This window comes from Paroedura picta, chromosome 10, assembly GCF_049243985.1.
Source record: "Paroedura picta isolate Pp20150507F chromosome 10, Ppicta_v3.0, whole genome shotgun sequence".
Classification (NCBI taxonomy): domain Eukaryota; kingdom Metazoa; phylum Chordata; class Lepidosauria; order Squamata; family Gekkonidae; genus Paroedura; species Paroedura picta.
In genome coordinates, this window is record NC_135378.1 from 37067860 (window position 1) to 37085704 (window position 17845).

At 43.7% G+C, this 17845-nt stretch overlaps 2 protein-coding genes across 4 annotated transcripts in view; one reads left to right on the plus strand and one right to left on the minus strand.

Annotated features, from left to right (window-relative positions):
• The window catches only part of ENPP6 (ectonucleotide pyrophosphatase/phosphodiesterase 6), a 28344-nt gene extending 22369 nt beyond the window's left edge, over positions 1 to 5975 (plus strand). Inside the window, exons 7-8 of the mRNA XM_077302285.1 lie at positions 1540 to 1663; positions 3155 to 5975. Coding sequence (XP_077158400.1) covers positions 1540 to 1663; positions 3155 to 3360 — 330 coding nt within the window. The 3' untranslated portion in view covers positions 3361 to 5975. The remainder of the gene's footprint in view (positions 1 to 1539; positions 1664 to 3154) is intronic.
• Positions 5976 to 10073: 4098 nt separating this feature from the next.
• Positions 10074 to 17845, minus strand: part of STOX2 (storkhead box 2) — a 140534-nt gene continuing 132762 nt past the window's right edge. The window contains exons 4-6 of one of the 3 annotated variants that reach the window (XR_013225188.1): positions 17559 to 17616; positions 14742 to 14829; positions 11647 to 13102 (exon numbers count right to left, since the gene is read on the minus strand). Coding sequence is in view for 1 of the 3 variants with exons in the window: in XM_077302297.1 (XP_077158412.1) it covers positions 13025 to 13102; positions 17559 to 17616 (136 nt within the window). In the remaining 2 variants the exon portion in view is untranslated. Of the gene's footprint in view, positions 13103 to 14741; positions 17617 to 17845 lie in introns of all 3 variants that reach the window. The other 2 variants (XR_013225187.1, XM_077302297.1) reach the window with 2 other exon arrangements.

Below are 17845 nucleotides of genomic sequence, written 5' to 3' on the forward strand. Positions count from 1 at the left end.
GACCACTGTAACAACTATGGGTTTGTCTCAGGTTATCTCAGGCTTGCCAACTGAGTAGGACACACACATTTATTTCTGTTCTGGTTTGGAAGATGATGATCTGAGAATGGAGGAATGACCAGTCATTTCTTGGACCATTTCTTGGTCTTTGTAGTCTAAAGATCAGTTCTAAGTGGTCTCCAGGCCCCAACCAAGGTGGAAAAATATAAAGGAACAGGTACAGTATGGTAGTTCCAGTTCTAGTAAAGGCAACTGTAATATGGACTTTCCTGACAGACTCTAATCTGAAGAATCGGGTTTCATTCCCCACTCCTTCCCATGAGGCCTGCTCACTGGAACAAAAGCTTCTCAATATTAAATATAGTCACTGTGAATAGCTTAATTCTCATTAGCCTGAAACATAAGAACTGAAGTCTATGCATGTACTGAGTTCCCTCAGAAATGGAGTTCCCTCAGAAATGTTCAACCCGATTTCTCCAGATCTTTCCCCTGTATGTCAAATAAAATATTTTTGTTATTTTTGAATTCAAAAAATGCAATGAGTGGTATTTAAGTTGTTTAAATTAAAGGGGGCTCCTGATCCTTCCCGCAGGTTCCTGGGCTGAGCCAACAGCCAAAATATATTGTGACAGGATGACATAGCCAGTAAATAAGAAAATATATTACTAGGGCTGCTCAATCTGGTAAAGGGAAAGACAAATGGAGGGTGTCAGGGTTCGAGGGATCCGCTCCTCTTCTTTGCTCCGCCACGGTGTCGGCAGACGGGAAGGCAGGTCAGAATAGCACTTGAGGCAGATAGTCGACATCTCAGAATGGAGTCCACCGGGAATCCCGGGCTGGAACTCCCGGGTTCATGATAGTTCCTCACACTATCCCGAACCCCACCTCCTCATGGATGCCGACCTCTCCCATTAAGTAGCTTTCCTCCCATGCACCCCCCGCCCACCGAACCCTTAAAGGAGAAGCTCCAGCGTCTTGCATCCGTCGTTTCATTCTTGGGCGGTTCCTTGCCCCTCTCTGGCCTTCTAACTGTAAGCACTGTTCCTCGCTGGGGACTCCCACTGCTGAGGACTTTCTCAGACCTGTCTCCACAGGTTTGGGTAAAGTTCTGGGTGACGCGCTTCTTGCTGGTGGGCCCCCAGGTATGAGCGGTGAAGACGGGGAAACCCCAACAGAGGGAAAATCTTGTCTCAGAGAGAGGGAAATGGATGGGAGAAGGCATCATAGCCTCTGATGTTAATATCTGTAGACCAGTTTCCAATATTCCATTTCTTGGCATGGTGACTGAGCTGCAAGTGATATCTCTAGAGATTGTTGGATAAAATAGATTATCTGGTTTCACATGGCAATTTAAGTATGGATTCAGATAGCAATTAAATTTTAAATGATTGTTTACTATATTTCACTTCCCTTCTTGGAAATCCATTCATACTATCATTTTTTTTCTTGGAAGTAACAAAACCTCTTGCCTAATTGCTGTGTTTAAGACTGCAACCTAAGGTGTGTAAGTCACATTTAACAAATGTCTTTCCCACGCAGAGCCGAGAAACCTTTCCATTTTGGGAGAATGGCACAGGAAAAAGGGAGGCATGGCAAAATGGATGGCATGGCTATGACAACGAGCTGATGGATATGAGAGGGTTCTTCCTTGCATCTGGCCCAGGTAGTCCGGCTGGAGAAATAACCATGACTTGAAAAAGAAACTTTGCCACCTTCTGCCCTAAAATAGCTGCACAGATTCTTTTCCCACTCAGTCTTATCCGATTCTCCCGAATTCTACAGACCCTGCTGTCACAAAGGATTTTTGTTCAGGGATGTTCTATGAAAGTCTACCTAGCCCTTTTGAGTGCTCAAAGGGGATCCGACCTTTCTTTCTCACAAAGACCGTTTATGCACTGAGAACTTCACTGCCCCAGCTCCAGTGCAAGAGCACAAATCGGGGGCAAATGAGGTGCACCAGGCCAAATGCTCCCCCATGTGGGTGCAGGAAGAGGTGGGGCAACCTGCCACGACTAAAACTCCAGCCTGCAGCCTGGCATGAAACCTCCAGTGCATAAGCAGTCAAACAGAAAAGCTGGTTGGATCCAACCTTTTCTACTCTGCTAATTGCTTATGAGTAATATCATTAATCGTTTTAGACCAGATTCAGACCATCCATTAGAATAAAGACAGAGTTATTGTACTAACTCCAATATTTTGTTTCTTTCTTTAGCTGTTCTGACCGAGCAGTGATATCAGGGCTCTCTCAGCCTCACCCACCCCACAGGGTGTCTGTTGTGGGGAGAGGAATTGGAAGGCGACTGTAAGCCGCTTTGAGCCTCCTTCGGGTAGGGAAAAGCGGCATATAAGAACCAACTCTTCTTCTTCTTCTTCTTTATGTCACCAGCACGTGTTACAATATCTAGAAACCTTGGATTATGATCCCTATGAAGTTGCATAGCTAATATATCTCCTCAAATGCACTTACCACTTGCTGGAGAGGGGAAACTCTAAGAGTCATCTGGCACTTTAAAAATTAACAAGCTTTTATTCTATTTTACTTTGTGAAGTAGAACCTGCTTTATCAGACGCACCTTGTGGGTACTTACTGGGCATGATTTAGCATCAGATGGGAGCTGACTCTAGTCCTTGGAGGTGCTATTTAATACACTGCAAGATTCCTGTTGAATTTTGCTTCTGACAGACCAATTCGCTAGGATTGTTAGAATGAGAAAAGTGTGAATCTTGCATTATTTGGCATAGTATCATCTCCATCAGTGTGTGGATGCAGCCTTTGTCAAGGCCTGTAAAACCAAATCAAATGTTGGGTAAGAGGATCTGCCCTGTTCATGTGGATCCTGGGATGCTCTGACACAGGCAGGCTTGTGAAAGCAGCAAATTGGTCATCTGTAACCCCTCCCATATGGTCAGGGCTCCATGTGACCATGGAATGGTGGAATTAACTAAACACGCAGGATGGCATACTGTGCCACATGAGATAAACATCTGAAATCTTGCTTTTATTTCTCTTGCTTCACTAGAGACTTGACCTCCTGTAGAAGTTAGGCAAAATGGTAAACCCCAGAACAGTGGTGTCCATTTAGCCTGCAACACTTCTCATGAATACAATCATCTAAAATGCCTCATTGTCATTTTTTTTTTTTTTTTTTTGCAGATTTCAAGTCTAACTTCAGGGCAGCACCAATCAGATCGGTGGATGTTTATAACATTATGTGCAAAGTGGCAGGAATACAGCCACTGCCAAACAATGGATCCTGGTCCAGAGTGGAGTGTATGCTAAAAAATAATGCCAGTTTGGCACAGTCATTCCAGTGGAGCAACTCAGCACTGGCACTAATTCTATTTCTGTTGTTTGTATAACACATCTTGTTACTCTGGTCCCAATACAATGTCAGCCAGTGTGTCCAGTTGTCCCCCCCCCCCATTTCATCATTTGAATAGCAGCATTAACGAAATGCTGTCGAGAGAAAACGATGTACATTCATCTCTTTTAAAAACAACAGCAACAACCCTGTCTCAGGTTTTGTCTGGAGTGTTAAGAAGCAAAACTTTGTCGTGTGCCTCCTTTGGGGAAGGTACTTGCGCATTACAAAAGACAGTAAAAAGGAAGAACCACTTTCAATTTTACTTGTCTTCTGTTCTGCCAGCAGTTTCAACAGGACCCTCCTCCTCCTCCAGCAGCCTTTTTGGCCTTACGTACAGAGCTAATCTTGGGAGAGAGCCATGTGGTTGCTATGCAACCACTCCCCCTTTCCCAAGTTCCCCTTGACATCAATATTCGTTTCTTGTTTGGTTATGGCCTTCCCTGGTTGTTCCTTTCAGAGCTATGACCCTTCATCTCTACATGTGTTTATACAGGAGAATGTCTCATTAATTTTACCAGAACTTGACAGTCACTTCCAAATAAATATTTTTCAGGATCTGGATTCTGGTTTTCATGACATATCCTGGCACACTAGCTGGCTCCATTTCAGTTTCACCAATAATTTTAGTTTACCATTGTAGTTCACTTAGGCTAAATATTTTAGGCTGTATGATTTGGATTAGTTTTGAAAACATTTCCCATGGGGGGAGGGGGAGGCGAATCCATCCTATTTAGATGCCATTTAGCAAGTCTGTTCTTGGTTTAGCTTAATGGCTGAGCTAGTAGCATTCCTTTATATAAATAAGACTGCCTTCGCTGTAGAACAGGCAACCAAAGCCAATTCCTTCAATCACTTAAAGGCCATTTTCACACCGGATTTTTCCCTGTCATTTCAGACAGACCTGTTTTAATAACCAGATGCTAGAGGAATTTATTTACCTGTTCATACAAACCCACTTGTGCTGGGTTATCAAAATACAATTGAGCCACTTTTGAAGGAAACTTCTTTCTTTTGTTTTCTACCCCTTTGTTGCACTTCTGAATCTCTGTGCTGTTCAAAATATCCTTAACTCTTCCTACAATGCCACTTCCCTCCTGCCCTTTTTGGCTGCTTTTAAAAATGTTATGTTGAGCACTATAGAACTATACAGATATAGTATTACAGAGCTATAGCAGTGCCTTTGAAATGCCTTGATTCCACTGACTCATGGGAATTGGAGTCAATTGGTTTAGCACTGTAGCACTCAATTTAGAATGTTAAAAAAATCCATGGAAGGTCATATGTCAAAAAAGGGTGGGGGTGGGGGTGAGGAAGCAGCACTTTTTGAATGACCACAGTTCTTCAGAGGCATCTCATTATCAGAAGGAAATTTGTTGTATGAAACTCCCATCCGTGTATGGCTTTACTCTACATTGGGCCAACAACCAATAACATCTTGTTTAGAACAGTGATGTACCTACTGCCTGAAGAAGTTGAAAATGCCTTCTGTGTTAGTGAAATGGTATACGTTTCATACACTGAATATTTCTGAAGATCATACCTTTGGCTGCTCTCAGAGATATTGTGAGGCTACACTACAATGAATTGGCACCTGTATGTCTTGTACACATACTTAAATTCTAACCTGGATGCAGAGTTCTGTAATAACTAGTAAACCTTTCTACATTAAAAAAAAAGCTAAAGGGAGCCATCAAATCAATTAGGAGGAGAAAAACAAAGACAAGAAACGTCATCTTTTGTTATCCGGCAATTGAGTATAAAAGGCAATGTAGTTCTTTCTAAGCACTTGCAGTAGCTGAGAAACAAGCCCTGATTGTTTAGTGGCCTCTGCTTCCCATTCATAGACCGGGCTCTTTCGATCATTTGGACCAGCCCTCCCCACTCCTCTTCTGAGATTTCATTTTAAACAAACACCGTAACTCAAAGCACAAGTAAATTACTGAATTATAAAATCCACTTTGAAACCAACACATAGGCAGAAAAATAGACAGGAAAAACAGGATATGCAATCAGTACAAGAATCCTTTCTAGTCTTATAATGGGAAAGCTTCAGTCTCCCTTTTCCTCAGTCTTACATGCTCTTGGATCCTAAGCCTCCTGAAGCATTTTAGTTCTTTTAAAATATTATGCAAATACAGTATTTCAAAAAGCCTCTGTTGAGAGCAACTGAGTTATCCCTGCTAGCACCTGTTTTGAAGAGTTTAGAAGTGCACCATTATTTTACGTGAAAAGTGTCTTTTATTGAGTGAGTCTAGGCCTATTGCACAGTTATTGTGGGGCAGAGTGTTGAGGATACATCTCATTTAATAAGGGCTTTGTGCAAATCTGTGTGTCATGATACTTCACTAGTGTGCCCTGCTCAAGTTCAGGCATTCATAAGTGAAACAGAGCAGCAGCTATTCCTAAGACTGATCATCTCTAGAACTGAGCTTTATTTATGTGAAATTTCAGAGTTTTTGTATTGATTAGTGTTCTTTTAAAAACACAAACCATCTATTGTTATAAAGTCTTTTTCTGTATAGGCTGCAAATTGAGGCATTTTACAATGAGGAATGGTACGGGGACAGCATTTTGAGTTATGATTAGGGAAATAAAGAATGGAGAAAGTGAGTTAAGTAAGTTATTCAAAATCTGTGGCAAGGTTTTTACACGTGTTGCGCTTTTTTGTATATACTGCGTAATTACAAACACCACTAAGCACTCGGCTTGTCTTCCCAACCGCTACATTCAGGACACTCAACTTGCCTTCTTTCTCTACAGCTGGCTGGCCCACTTTGGAGCTGGAGAATTCTGCTACGGGGGTGGGGAGGGGGGAGACAAGCAGAGTCCAGCAATGTTCGGTGGGCCAGGGAAGCCAGTAGTCCAAGTGAGGTCACTAACAAGGGTGCTCTGGCTTTGGAAAATAAAATGCAAGTTGGTGATCAGAAAGGCAAAAAGGGACTATCAGGAAGCTGCTTTGATTCCCCATTCCTTCATGGGCAGCCACCTGGGTGACCTTGGGCTAGTCACAGTCCTGTTAGAGCTGTTCTCATAGAGCAGTCCTCTCAGAGCTCTCTCAACCTCACATTTCTCATGGTGTTCTTTGTGGGGAGTGGAAGGGAAGGCAATTGTAAGCCACTTTGAGGCTCCTTTGGGCATTGAAAAGCGGGGCATAAAGGCCAACTCTTCTTTATCTTTCTATCCAATTAGGAACCAAAGCATCATTCTCTCTTCCATTTTGTCTTCATCACAACCCTGGGAGGTAGACTAGGCTAAGAGTACGTGCCTGGCCAAAACTCGCCCAGGAATTTCCATGGCAGACTGATTGTGCGACTGTGGGTCTACCTGATCCTAGAGCAAACATCTCACCACTACATCACACTGTCTTTCATGAGATGGCTGCCATTGCACAGCAGCAATCAGCCCAAGCTAGGTGAAGTCACCTGCAGGTTCTTGCCAGCCTCCCTCAAAGTCCAGAATAGCTTTGGAAAAACTGTCCCTGTCCCCTCCCTCTGCCTTTTACTGACAGAAAAAAGACTGGGAGCCTGGCTGCATGGGTTGCCTAGCAATGGCTGCTGAGGCCATTCATTTCTCAAAGCTACAGGCTCTCTTTTTATAATGTTGTTGTTGTTTCTAACACCCACAGTGTTTTGTTTTTAAATTGCGGATTGGTGTACTTCAGGTTTTTAGAGTGCTCTGCCTTGTGAGTTCATGGTCCCGTCTCTGGCTTTGGCCAGATATACCGTTTGCCAGTGATGATACATGCCTGCTGTCCTAGCTGAACTCTGACTAGCAGGAGTCTTGAGCCCATAGCTAAATACAGCTTCACGCAACTGAAGTATTACAACTGCTCAATGGCTGGCATGCTGGCAGAGAAGCCCCAAATATCACCCTATTCTACTAGCATAATATTCCTTTGCAAATCAATGCTGGTATCTTATTGCAAAGGATACCAAGTAGCCACCAATGAATAGCATCATTAAGTCACAATGGGATTTTGGATTGCAGCCTGAAATCACTCTCAGGTTACTAAACACTGACGCACTTTCAAGTCCTTGCCAAATTCCCAAGAAAGACAAAGCACAATGTTTAAATCTTGAAAAACAAGATTAAAATGATTTATTTACATTTTCTCTCTGGGCCATGAAAACCACAGTGCACATTGTCACTTGCAAATGTATTGTTTTATTACGGAGGACATTTTTTTTCACCTAATGCATGGAAACAAGACAATAATTTCTCGTCTCTGTCTCTCTCTGTGATAGATTCAAATGAGTAGCCGTGTTGGTCTGAAGTAGCACAATAAAAACAGTCTAGTAGCACCTTTAAGACCAATAAAGATTTATTCAAGCCTTGAATAAATCTTTGTTGGTCTTAAAGGTGCTACTGGACCCTGATTTTATTGTGTCTCTCTCTGAGAGACAGCTAGCTCACAGCCCATTACCAAACTCAGAGCTCCCTCTGCTGGCTTTACACAGGATTGCTGTCAACATTCAAAGTACTTGTGTGTGCACACTAAATGCTATATATCTTGAATAAAACTTTGTCTTAAAGGTGCCACTGCTAATTTTGTTCCACTAAATTTGTTCCAACCAGACCAACATGGCTACCCACTTGAATCTATCATCACAGGCCATGCTTTTTCAGAATTTATGTTTGAGCCACCTTCTATAATTCACATTACTGATTATTCAGGTCTTACCATTGTTAAGGGCAGAAGGTGGCTGGTGGCTGGTGTAAAGTGATGTTGAGTCACAGCTGACCTAGTGTTTTTTTTAGGCAAAAGAAGCCCATAGGTGGTTTGCCCTTCTCTGTCTCTGAGTAGCAACCTTGGACTGTCTTGGTGGCCTCCCATCTAAAAACTGACCAGAGCTGACCTGGCTGAACTTTCAAAATCTGACAAGATGCAGCTAGCCTGAGTCAACAAGATCAGGGTAAAGCATTCGTGTGGCACACTAAAATCTGTTATTGTTTAAACACAATGTACAGCAAAACCAGAAAAAAGGAGAGAAATTGTGTGCTATAAATAATGATTATTTCCCTTCTCCTTTTCTTCCAAAATGTAAACTTAAGAGGCCAACATGCTAGTTAGCTGGCCTGGGAAGGCTTCCTCTGTGACTTTGCAATAGGAAAGATGAGCTCCACATGGCTGCTTGTAGTGGAGGAAATTATGACCACACTCTAGTTTCAGCCCTTCACTTCTTAAAGTCAGTAAGAAGGGACACTCACTTTTCCATCCAGGGTATTATTTTGGCTTCCTGAAAAGACAAATGTGTAATTTGAATCCAGGCCATTTTCAGCTTCCCTCCCTCCTTTGCAAATACGGGGAAAGTTGGCTTCAGCATCATCTCCAGTAATTTGAACCATGAAGAATATTGGAGTTGGTGACATCTGATCAAGTCCAGATGGAAGCTCACTTTCCTTTCTAACATGAAGTTAAACGGGCATTAAAACATACAGCTCAAAACTGAAAATATAAATTTCAAATTGGCTAGAAACTAGAAATGCATAACAGAGGAAAGCTGGCTTTCTGAGGGTCAGAGAGGAAGAAAAAAACATACTACAAGAATGAAACCAGTGAGAATGCTCACCAGTCACATGAATGTTTTGGTTGCTTAATATTTAATTATCTCAGTCAAAGCCTCACTGCATAGTTTGTTCACATGGCAAAGCACAAGAGGGAGTCACAACTTCCATATCCTTACCCTGCCTCACCCCAAACCCTGAAAGTGTGTGTGTGCATACTTGTATAGTTAAGCTCCACTGTCAACTATGAGGAAGGAATGGAAGCATCACACAGGTCTGAGGAAAGAGCCCTGGTCCGCTCCCAAGACTTCCCAGGTATAAGAACCCTGCTCTTTTGCTTCCATTGAATGTGAAGAGCAGTTTTCCCATATTTCCCCCCCCACTCTCACCGCCAATGTCCTGCTAAAGTGTGGGGAAATTCAATGAGGCAGGTAGACACACAAATATCACTCACATTGCCCATTGGTTTGTCTATGCCAGCCTTTCTCAACTTTTTTAGCATTAAGAAACCCCTCAAACATTCTTCAGGCTTAAAAAAACCCCAGAAGTGGCGTGATCATGCAGAATATGGTTGGGACCCATAGCTGTGTACACAATAAATCTGGGCTCCCTCCCTCCCTTCCCCACCTCCTTCGGGCCAACTATTGGCCATTGTATTTATTTATAATTACATTTATTGACTGGCACTTCCGGACCCTGCCGGCTCGTGACAGTTTAAAGTTTAAAACCATATAAAATATAATTACAAAAATACAATCCTATAACTGGTAGCAAAACCTCATCTAAAAAAACCTCCCCTCTCTTCCAACCCAAGCCCGACCACAGCACATACAGCTCCACACAGCCGTCTCCAGGGGGGGGGGTAACTTCTGCCCAGGTAACAAACTCATTGGGCCTATATAGGGAGGGAACCAGTCCACCTAGCCTAGCCTCAGTCAAATGTCTGGTGGAAGAACTCTGTCTTACAGGCCATGCAGAACTGTGATAGCTCCGTCAGGGCCCTCAGCTCTTCTGGGAGTTCATTCCATCAGGTCAGGGCCAAGACCAAGAAGGCCCTGGCTCTAGTTGAAGCCAGGCATGCTTCCCAGGGTCCAAGGACAACCAACAGATTCAAACTCACAGAGTGGAGGGCTCTGCAAAGGACATAAGGAGACAAGCAGTTCTTCAGGTAAGCAGGGCCCAGGCCATGAATGGCCTTAAAGACAAGAACCAAAACCTTAAATCTGATCTGGAAGCTAACCAGTAACCAACGCAATTGTCTCAGCACAGGCTGTATGTAGGCCCTCCAAGATGACCATGTGAAGACTCTAGCAGCCACATTTTGGACCAATTGCAATTTCCAGGTCAGAGATAAGGGAAGGCCAGCATACAGCGAGTTAGAGAAGATTAATGTAGAAGGGACTGTGGCATGGATCATGGTGGCCAGGTGTTCTGGAGACAGGTAGGGCACTAGTAGCCTCGCTTGGTAGAGATGAGAAAACGCCACTTGGGCTACCCTTGTGAAGCGGAAGTGTTTCAATATGACTATATATATTCATATCACCTGATAAATGTTTAACAATTTTTTAAAATATATAAAATTAATTAACTCTCACCCATTTAGGAAACCCTTCCAGGGCCATCAAGAACCCTGGTTGAGAAAACCTGGCCTACGCAGTAATAGGGCACCTGAGCTAAAGGTCATCTAACCATTTGAGGATTCTACACAAGAGGAGCTTGCAGGAATGGTGGCGTGTGTCTGTGGGGGAGAGGGGGAAATCATCTTTAAAATAGTAAAAGTAATGACGACAAAACCCCCGCATAATTTCTACCTATTTTCCCTGAATTATTGTTCTCTTGACAATCCAAGTCTAAAGAGCCACCCCTTCATATATTGAGAGAGGTGCTGTCATAAACATAACCTCCCGTCCTGTTATTTAGTCCTGCATAACTAATGCCACAAACAACGGTTTATCATACTTATATCCTGTTGGCATTTCATACGAGTGGATTTTCACCTGCAGCTCATCTCCATCAGTTATTATTTATCTAGTTAGATTTTGAACCACATATAACATGGAAGCACAGTTGTTCCCTCATCAAGTTTTTTCTTCTAAATATTGCCCTTTGGAAATCTGCTCAGCAGTGTTCCTTTCCCTTGGCTCAACTCTTCTCTCATCTTGGGCTCAAAGTCCTTCATACATCTCCTTTTGGAAACTACCACTCCTCCCAAACCAGCTCCTAGTAGGGGTTGTGTGCTCCTGCATCTATTATGGGACTAAGCAATTAGTTGCTGCTATCATGAGCTACAAAGGCACTTCCAAGATTGTGTATGTGTGTGATTTCAGGCACCCTTTTACAGGGATCCAGAATTCAGTGCCAACTCCCTTTCACGAGGGAAAACTTCTCATGGGTGCCTCCCTAGATTGAACTTCAGCTCTCAGATTTACAATGATGATAAAGCTAGGTGCAGAGCAGAGTCAAATGCATGAATCATTTCACAAGGCTATGTGAATAGGGAGGAGTCAACAGAACTTCCCAAGGTATGGTAACTCCAAAGGTACACTTCTCTACGCAGAGTTATTAGTCAACAGAAATACAGGTAGTTTGGACAAAGAACATAGCATCTTGTTGTAAATCCTCTTGGTGACAGAGCACAGGTGTGCTAAACAGGAGGCCATAGCTTCTACAGCCTGGTCTCTTGCCAGACTGGGAAGGGGTTTTCCTTGAGATTGATCGATCTATCAATCTATCTATCAGATTTCTTACCCATCACTCCCATATGGTTCGTGGCGGGTTACAAATGTCTATATAAACCCCACTAAAATACCCATTAAAACTCCAGACAAAATTACAACAATAAAAACAGCAAGATGCGGCAAAACTATTTATTAGTTTTGAAGACCTGCTGCCTGTCAGAAGACAGTAAGTGGGCAGATGAATCGCTGATCAACTCCTTATAAGGCATGTGCCTCCATTGCATATTTTCACTTTTCTGTTGATAAAATCAGGACACTCAGTGCTCATAACATTTTTGTTAAAATCTGACATCATAATCCTGTCATACCCCCAAGCTGAACATTAACGTCATGTGTTTCAGCAGTAGCAGCTGTCCATGTAGTGGTTAGGAGCGCAATCTCTAATCTGGAGAACCAGGTTCAATTCCCCACTCCTCCACATCCAGCCAGCTGGGAGTCCCTGGGCCAGTCACAGTTCTCTGAGCTCCTTCAGCCCCACCTACCCCGCTGGGTGTCTGTTGTAGGAGATAAAGGGTAGGCTGCTTTGAGATTCCTTTGGTTAGTAAAAAGTGGGATACCAAAAACCCAGCTCTTCTTCTTCACATTCCGTAAAAAGCAGCAGGATGGGGATGTATGTGAAGATGTGAGTGGCTGTAGATTTAGATGGAGGGGAACCCTTTCTCTTCTACCTTCTGCAATCAAAATAACTCCTTGCCTGTTGCAAAGGCACCTGCCTTTCTGATTGCACGTGTTCACTTCTTCATAGATATCATGATTTGTTCTTGCAGCTGTTTCCCTTGACCTCTCTCTGGCTACTCATCACTTCCTCTCAACCAAAGGCTACTGGATGACAGCCATTTGAGTCCTCCAGCCAGGCTCCAAACTTTTGCCATACAATGACTCTGGGGAAGAGCTGTATCCCAAGATATGGGAAATAGGTGGCAGACTTGGCTTCATCTGTATTTGTCATTTATATCTTAGTGCAGTAGCCACTGGATAGAACTCCTTTCTACAAATCCCTTGCCTACAGGACCCTGAAGATCACGTTACCTGTCCTAGGACAGCTGAGAGATATGGCACAAGAAAGCAAAAGGGAACCCCACCTTTGACACAAGCCCAGGAGCACCAACAGATAAGGAAACTGTATTTGCGATTTTGAGCCTCCTACCAATAGGTGGGTTTATTTTATTTGAACCAGGGGCATCACAAGCATCTCCTCAAGGCACTGCTGCTCACTTGATGGATACTTTTGCTGTTTGAAAGCAATGCTAAGGTATCTCCCCATATGAGAGACTACAGAATAAGCCACCCACCAAGCAACTTCATTGACCCCATGACAGTTGATACATCGTAGTGAGATCCACAGGGAAGGAGATCATTTTGCATGGCGACAGCTCAGTATTCGGCTGTATCCTTATGCTGGGACCAGCCTGCCATCTACGGAGGGCCGTTATCGTCTTTCATCAGCTGCTCGGAGACTCTTGCTGCAGGCCTTGTCAACTCCAGAAAGGTTACCTAGAAAGATAAGCAAAGCAACTTTAGCTAAATTCATCTCAGAGGAGTGTCAGAGCAACACAGGAAATGCCAGGACGTTCTGCAAACTACAGTTGATGGAAGAGCCTTGATGCCGAAAGTGAAACATCATGAATGCAGCTTTGAGCAGGTGGACACATCAGTTTTGTAAATGACAACCAGAGAAAGGAAGCTGGAATAAGGAATCAATGTTTGGGGCAGACTCTTTAAATAAAAATATAAACTCTTTCCCCTCGTGCCTTTTTCTTATAGAAAATCGCTACCTCCAAGCTGTTACCCCTGCTGAAAATATGTAAGGGTACAGATAACTTATCTCAACAACAATTTTTAAAAAGCCAGGGGACAGTCAGTCTGGTTCATGCAATTTGTTCATTTAATTGAGGAAGCTTTTTCACATGGTAGCTAACTTGATGTCCTGGGAAAGCCTACACCAGGGCACAGCAAAGCTTCCTACTGATATTCGGAGGTATTCTGTCTGAGAACAGTTTAGTCACTGCGGATACCAGCTATTAATGGATGTGTTACCATGAAGCTATGACATAGCATCTATAAAGCTAGTGGGAGGGGACATTTTGAGCTGTATATATTGCTATGATGGATAGCACTTTGGAAATCAGGATCCAAGTGCTGAAGTGACAGAGAACCAGTAAGTGAAGGGTGAATTATTCACTGATGCAGGGAGCTTAAGTGACAGGCTGCTCCAAGCATTCCAACTGGCCAGCAACACCTATGTCAGAAGTTATATTAGAGCTGTATGTATTGCTAAGGGGAGAGTTTAGTTGAGATTCTGATGGAAGCTTGTGTCAAAAGATCTCTGTGCCTTAGCTGAGAATAAACTAGTCACAGAATACAGTCTTGTATAATAGTCTGGATTCAGCATAGTTCTACACAATTGGGAGAACTGGGATAGATGTTTGGCAGAGTGCTTTGGGTAGTGTTGTGAGATTCCCAATTTAAGCCAAGGGAAAGTGGAAACATTTTCTAGATCCAGCTACCACCAGAGATTATCTGTAAGAGCAAACAAAGCTGTTTCTACCCCATGGCCTTGTTGGAAGCTGGGCTGGAATGGGTCCAAGGCTGATAGTTCCTTTAGGAATGCCTGCAGTTGATCTGCAGCCACTCACTCAACCACCTTGCCTAGGAAACTGGCTGGCAGTTGGTGGGGTCATGTGCAATTAAAACTGCACACTTGTCCATGTTCTGGCCCCAGTTATCTTTCTAAGGTGAAGGCACATTGGCTCATACAATCAGATGTACATACAGGTTATTATGTACATTCACTATAATATGTAAACAGGGCTGGTATCTTAGCAACAAAAAAGTGAACAACAGTAAAATAGCTACATTACAGCCTGAAGAGTGTTTTGACCTCATATCTTTTAGTTACAAGATTGCAAATAATAAATTACTGCTATTATTAAGAGGTGTTTACAGGAGGAGTTCTCAGTGTGGTGCTTTACATGCAGAAGGTCCCAGCTTCAGTCCTCAGTATCTCCAGTCATTAGAGGATATGAAAGACCTCTGCCTGTGACCCTGGACAGCCATAGTCAGTCAAAATACTGACCTGCATGGTCTGATTCAGCATGAGGCAACTTCATGCAATATTTTTCCTGGCACCTACCAAGTGTTTTTAGAATGTGAGTGGGGCCAGATGAGGCACTGGAGATCTGATTGGCTGTGCAGCTGCTTCCACAATGCAGTAATTTTCACTGTGTGATTGAAGGCAATGCAAGAAATACTTTAAAACATTTTTAAAGGCATAATGTTAAGCAGAACATCTGCCTGCAATATTGCAAAGTTACTATCAGAATTACACAAAACTTCACTCTTTGACATTTTATGCCTGGCTCCACCTCCCTTTTGGTCCACTTTCTGTGGCAGCCATTCTGTGGCTACACCCACCATCCTGCGTCAGAATGCTCACGGAACACACATGCTGGAGACCCCAGTCTAGAGCGGGTTTTCTCAAACCCAGTTTTGGGAACCCCTGAGGTTTCTTTGCGCCCCTGGGTTTCTCCCACCTAAGTGGGAGTAAATTTTTAATGTATTTTTTAAATTAAACATTTATTAGGTGATATGACCATATATCGTCATGCAAACCCCATCCCCCCCCCACAAAAATGGCCAATGATAGCCTGGGGGGGCTGGGAAGGGGAGGGGCTCATCACTGTACACAGCTATACTTCCCAACCATATTCTGGACTGTGCCACTTCTATACATTTCTTGAAGCTTAAAGAATGTTTCAGGGGTTTCTAAACAGCTAAAAAGCTGAGAAAGGCTGGTCTAGAGTAAGGATTAGCAACAAGAGACCTAGACCAAACCCATGCCCTTCAGGTACTATTGTTTAGACCTCAGTTGACAGCTTGCGTGTGTGTGAGCATGTTCAGGAGAAAGCGGAATTTACAGCAGAAGGAACAAAATACTGGCAGTAAACTGGCAGTGGTTTTGCAGTAAAAGCAGCTGACTGTAGAAATAGCATTTACACAGTGAAGTTACCAGACATTTTTGGGGAGGACTGAGGCCCACATTAAGCCCTTTTAAATGTGCAGATTTCAATGGTAGAGCAAAGCACCTGCTTACATCCATCCAACTGAAACCCATGGGATTTTGAACTACTTAGTTTTGGCCAGACCATAACCCCAGTATTATTGATTTTAGACTAATTCTAGATCTCCACACAGGCTGGCATGTCTGTTAAGTAGGCAGCTGTTTCCCCTTCTTTATTAATTCAAAGGCGAGACTCAGGGGTTGCAGTCTATTGCAGAGCTTCATGGATGTATGGCTTGCATTGTCTTCTACCTTTGCAACCCACTTTCTGCACTGAAGTATGTCATGCCTAAGAAAGGATTTTGTTTTCCAATTCTAGTGGATGTCATATGCTGCCTGGCTAATTCCCCCCCCCCCCCATATTTTTCTAATAGCTGGAGGAATCTGACAGGCCTATATCAGCTTTACACAACTGGGCCAGTTTTCCCTGGGAGATGGTGCCAAGGATTGGGAAGGATAGCCGAAGGGGGCACATAAAAGCAGGTTGATGGGTGGAAAGAAAGAAGCAGGAAGATTGGAGGCTGTGGTGGCCAAACAGGGGCTCATGGGAATTGTACTTCATGGGTACCCAGAGAGCCAGTTCGGCCACCCCAAAATTAAGGAAAATAAGGTAAATTAAGGAAAGTAAGGTAAGGAAAGTTGTAGTGACAAAGAGGGAAATGTGAGTCGCCTGGAAGTCCTTGTCAGTTCCCCCTTCAGTTTTATAATGATGCTTTCTCTTCCTTTTTCCTGGCTTTTGTGTTCTTCCATGTCATTGCTTGTCAAACTGTTTGACCATATTTCCCCTTCCGTTCCCAAAACAGTTATCAATTTAATCTATAGCCCTCTTTTCTTTCACAAGTTAAACAGTTGTGATTAGTTAAAGCTGTCTTTTCTTCAACGTCCACTTGTATTCTTTTCCCCTGTCATTCAGTCTTTCTGGATATGTGAGGCGAGATCTCTTTCCCTGTTTCTCACTTACCTTAACACCCAACTTTCCCCACTTGTGAGTTTAGTGCATACCACCAAATCCACTACTAGAACCAAGGGCATCTTCCTGCTCTCCGTCTTCGCCTTTTGGTGCTTAGACCAGTGGTCCCCAACCTTTTTATCACCGGGGACCGGTCAACATTTGACAATTTTACTGAGGCCCGGGGGAGGGGTGGTCTTTTGCCAAGGGACGCCTGAGCCCCTGCTCCACTTGCTTTCCTGCTGGCGCCCCTGACTTCCTGCCACCCGCTGGGGGGCGCTGCCAGCAGCAGCTGCGCAGTGCCACATCAAGGGGGAGCTCCAGCCATGGCGGCCGCTGGAGAGCACCAAAGGTGAGCAGGCGGCAGAGTGGAAAGGCAGCCCCTGAGGCAGCAGCCAGGGAGGAGGACGAGGAGGAGCTGCGGCCCGGTACTGACTGATCCACGGACCAGGACCGGTCTCCGGACCGGGGGTTGGGGACCAGTGGCTTAGACCACCCACTTAAGGGACATCCACTATACTAGGATGGTGTGTGTTGGGTGGGGACGACAACGATGACTGTAATGATAACCTGAGATCCTCTCTCATTTAACAGACAATGTGGTGCAATCAGGCTCACTGGCTTACACAGAGGTTGAACTAGAACCTTAAACATGCTTCTGCTTAGTTATCATGCTGAGTCAACTCACCAAATGCCATGGAGACATTAATGCACATGTATGTGAGTCAGCTAATACTGTTGAGTAGCCACCCACTAGGTTTGAGCAGAGATTGAATTCCTGAAAACATTCTGTTCTGCAGTGAAACAAAATCTGAAAACACCACAGCACTGTTAAGGAAAGCAGGTCAATTCTGTATGTGTTCAGTTTCTGGGTTTTGTTACACTGCAAAATATAGGTTTCAAACATGCATGTGGAAAGAAAGGAAGGGCTGGATCCTTACCTGTAAGTCCGTGAAGACAAACCAGCATAAATCCAACACAGGGATGGTATCTGGATGGCTGTGAAGTGGGAACACATTGGAATTGTTTTTGCTGTATGACTGGTGAAAGTTAGCTCCGATCCCCAGGTTAGCTCCTGTAAATGTCAGGTGTCAGAGGATGGATTCCCTAGTCTCTGAGAATAGTGCTGTCCAGTTCCTCAAACAGAGCTCATTCAACCATGTGGCCAGTTTACTTGCTGTCACACAGTGGGTTCAGTTGTACATCAACAGCTACAGGTCATGTTGTG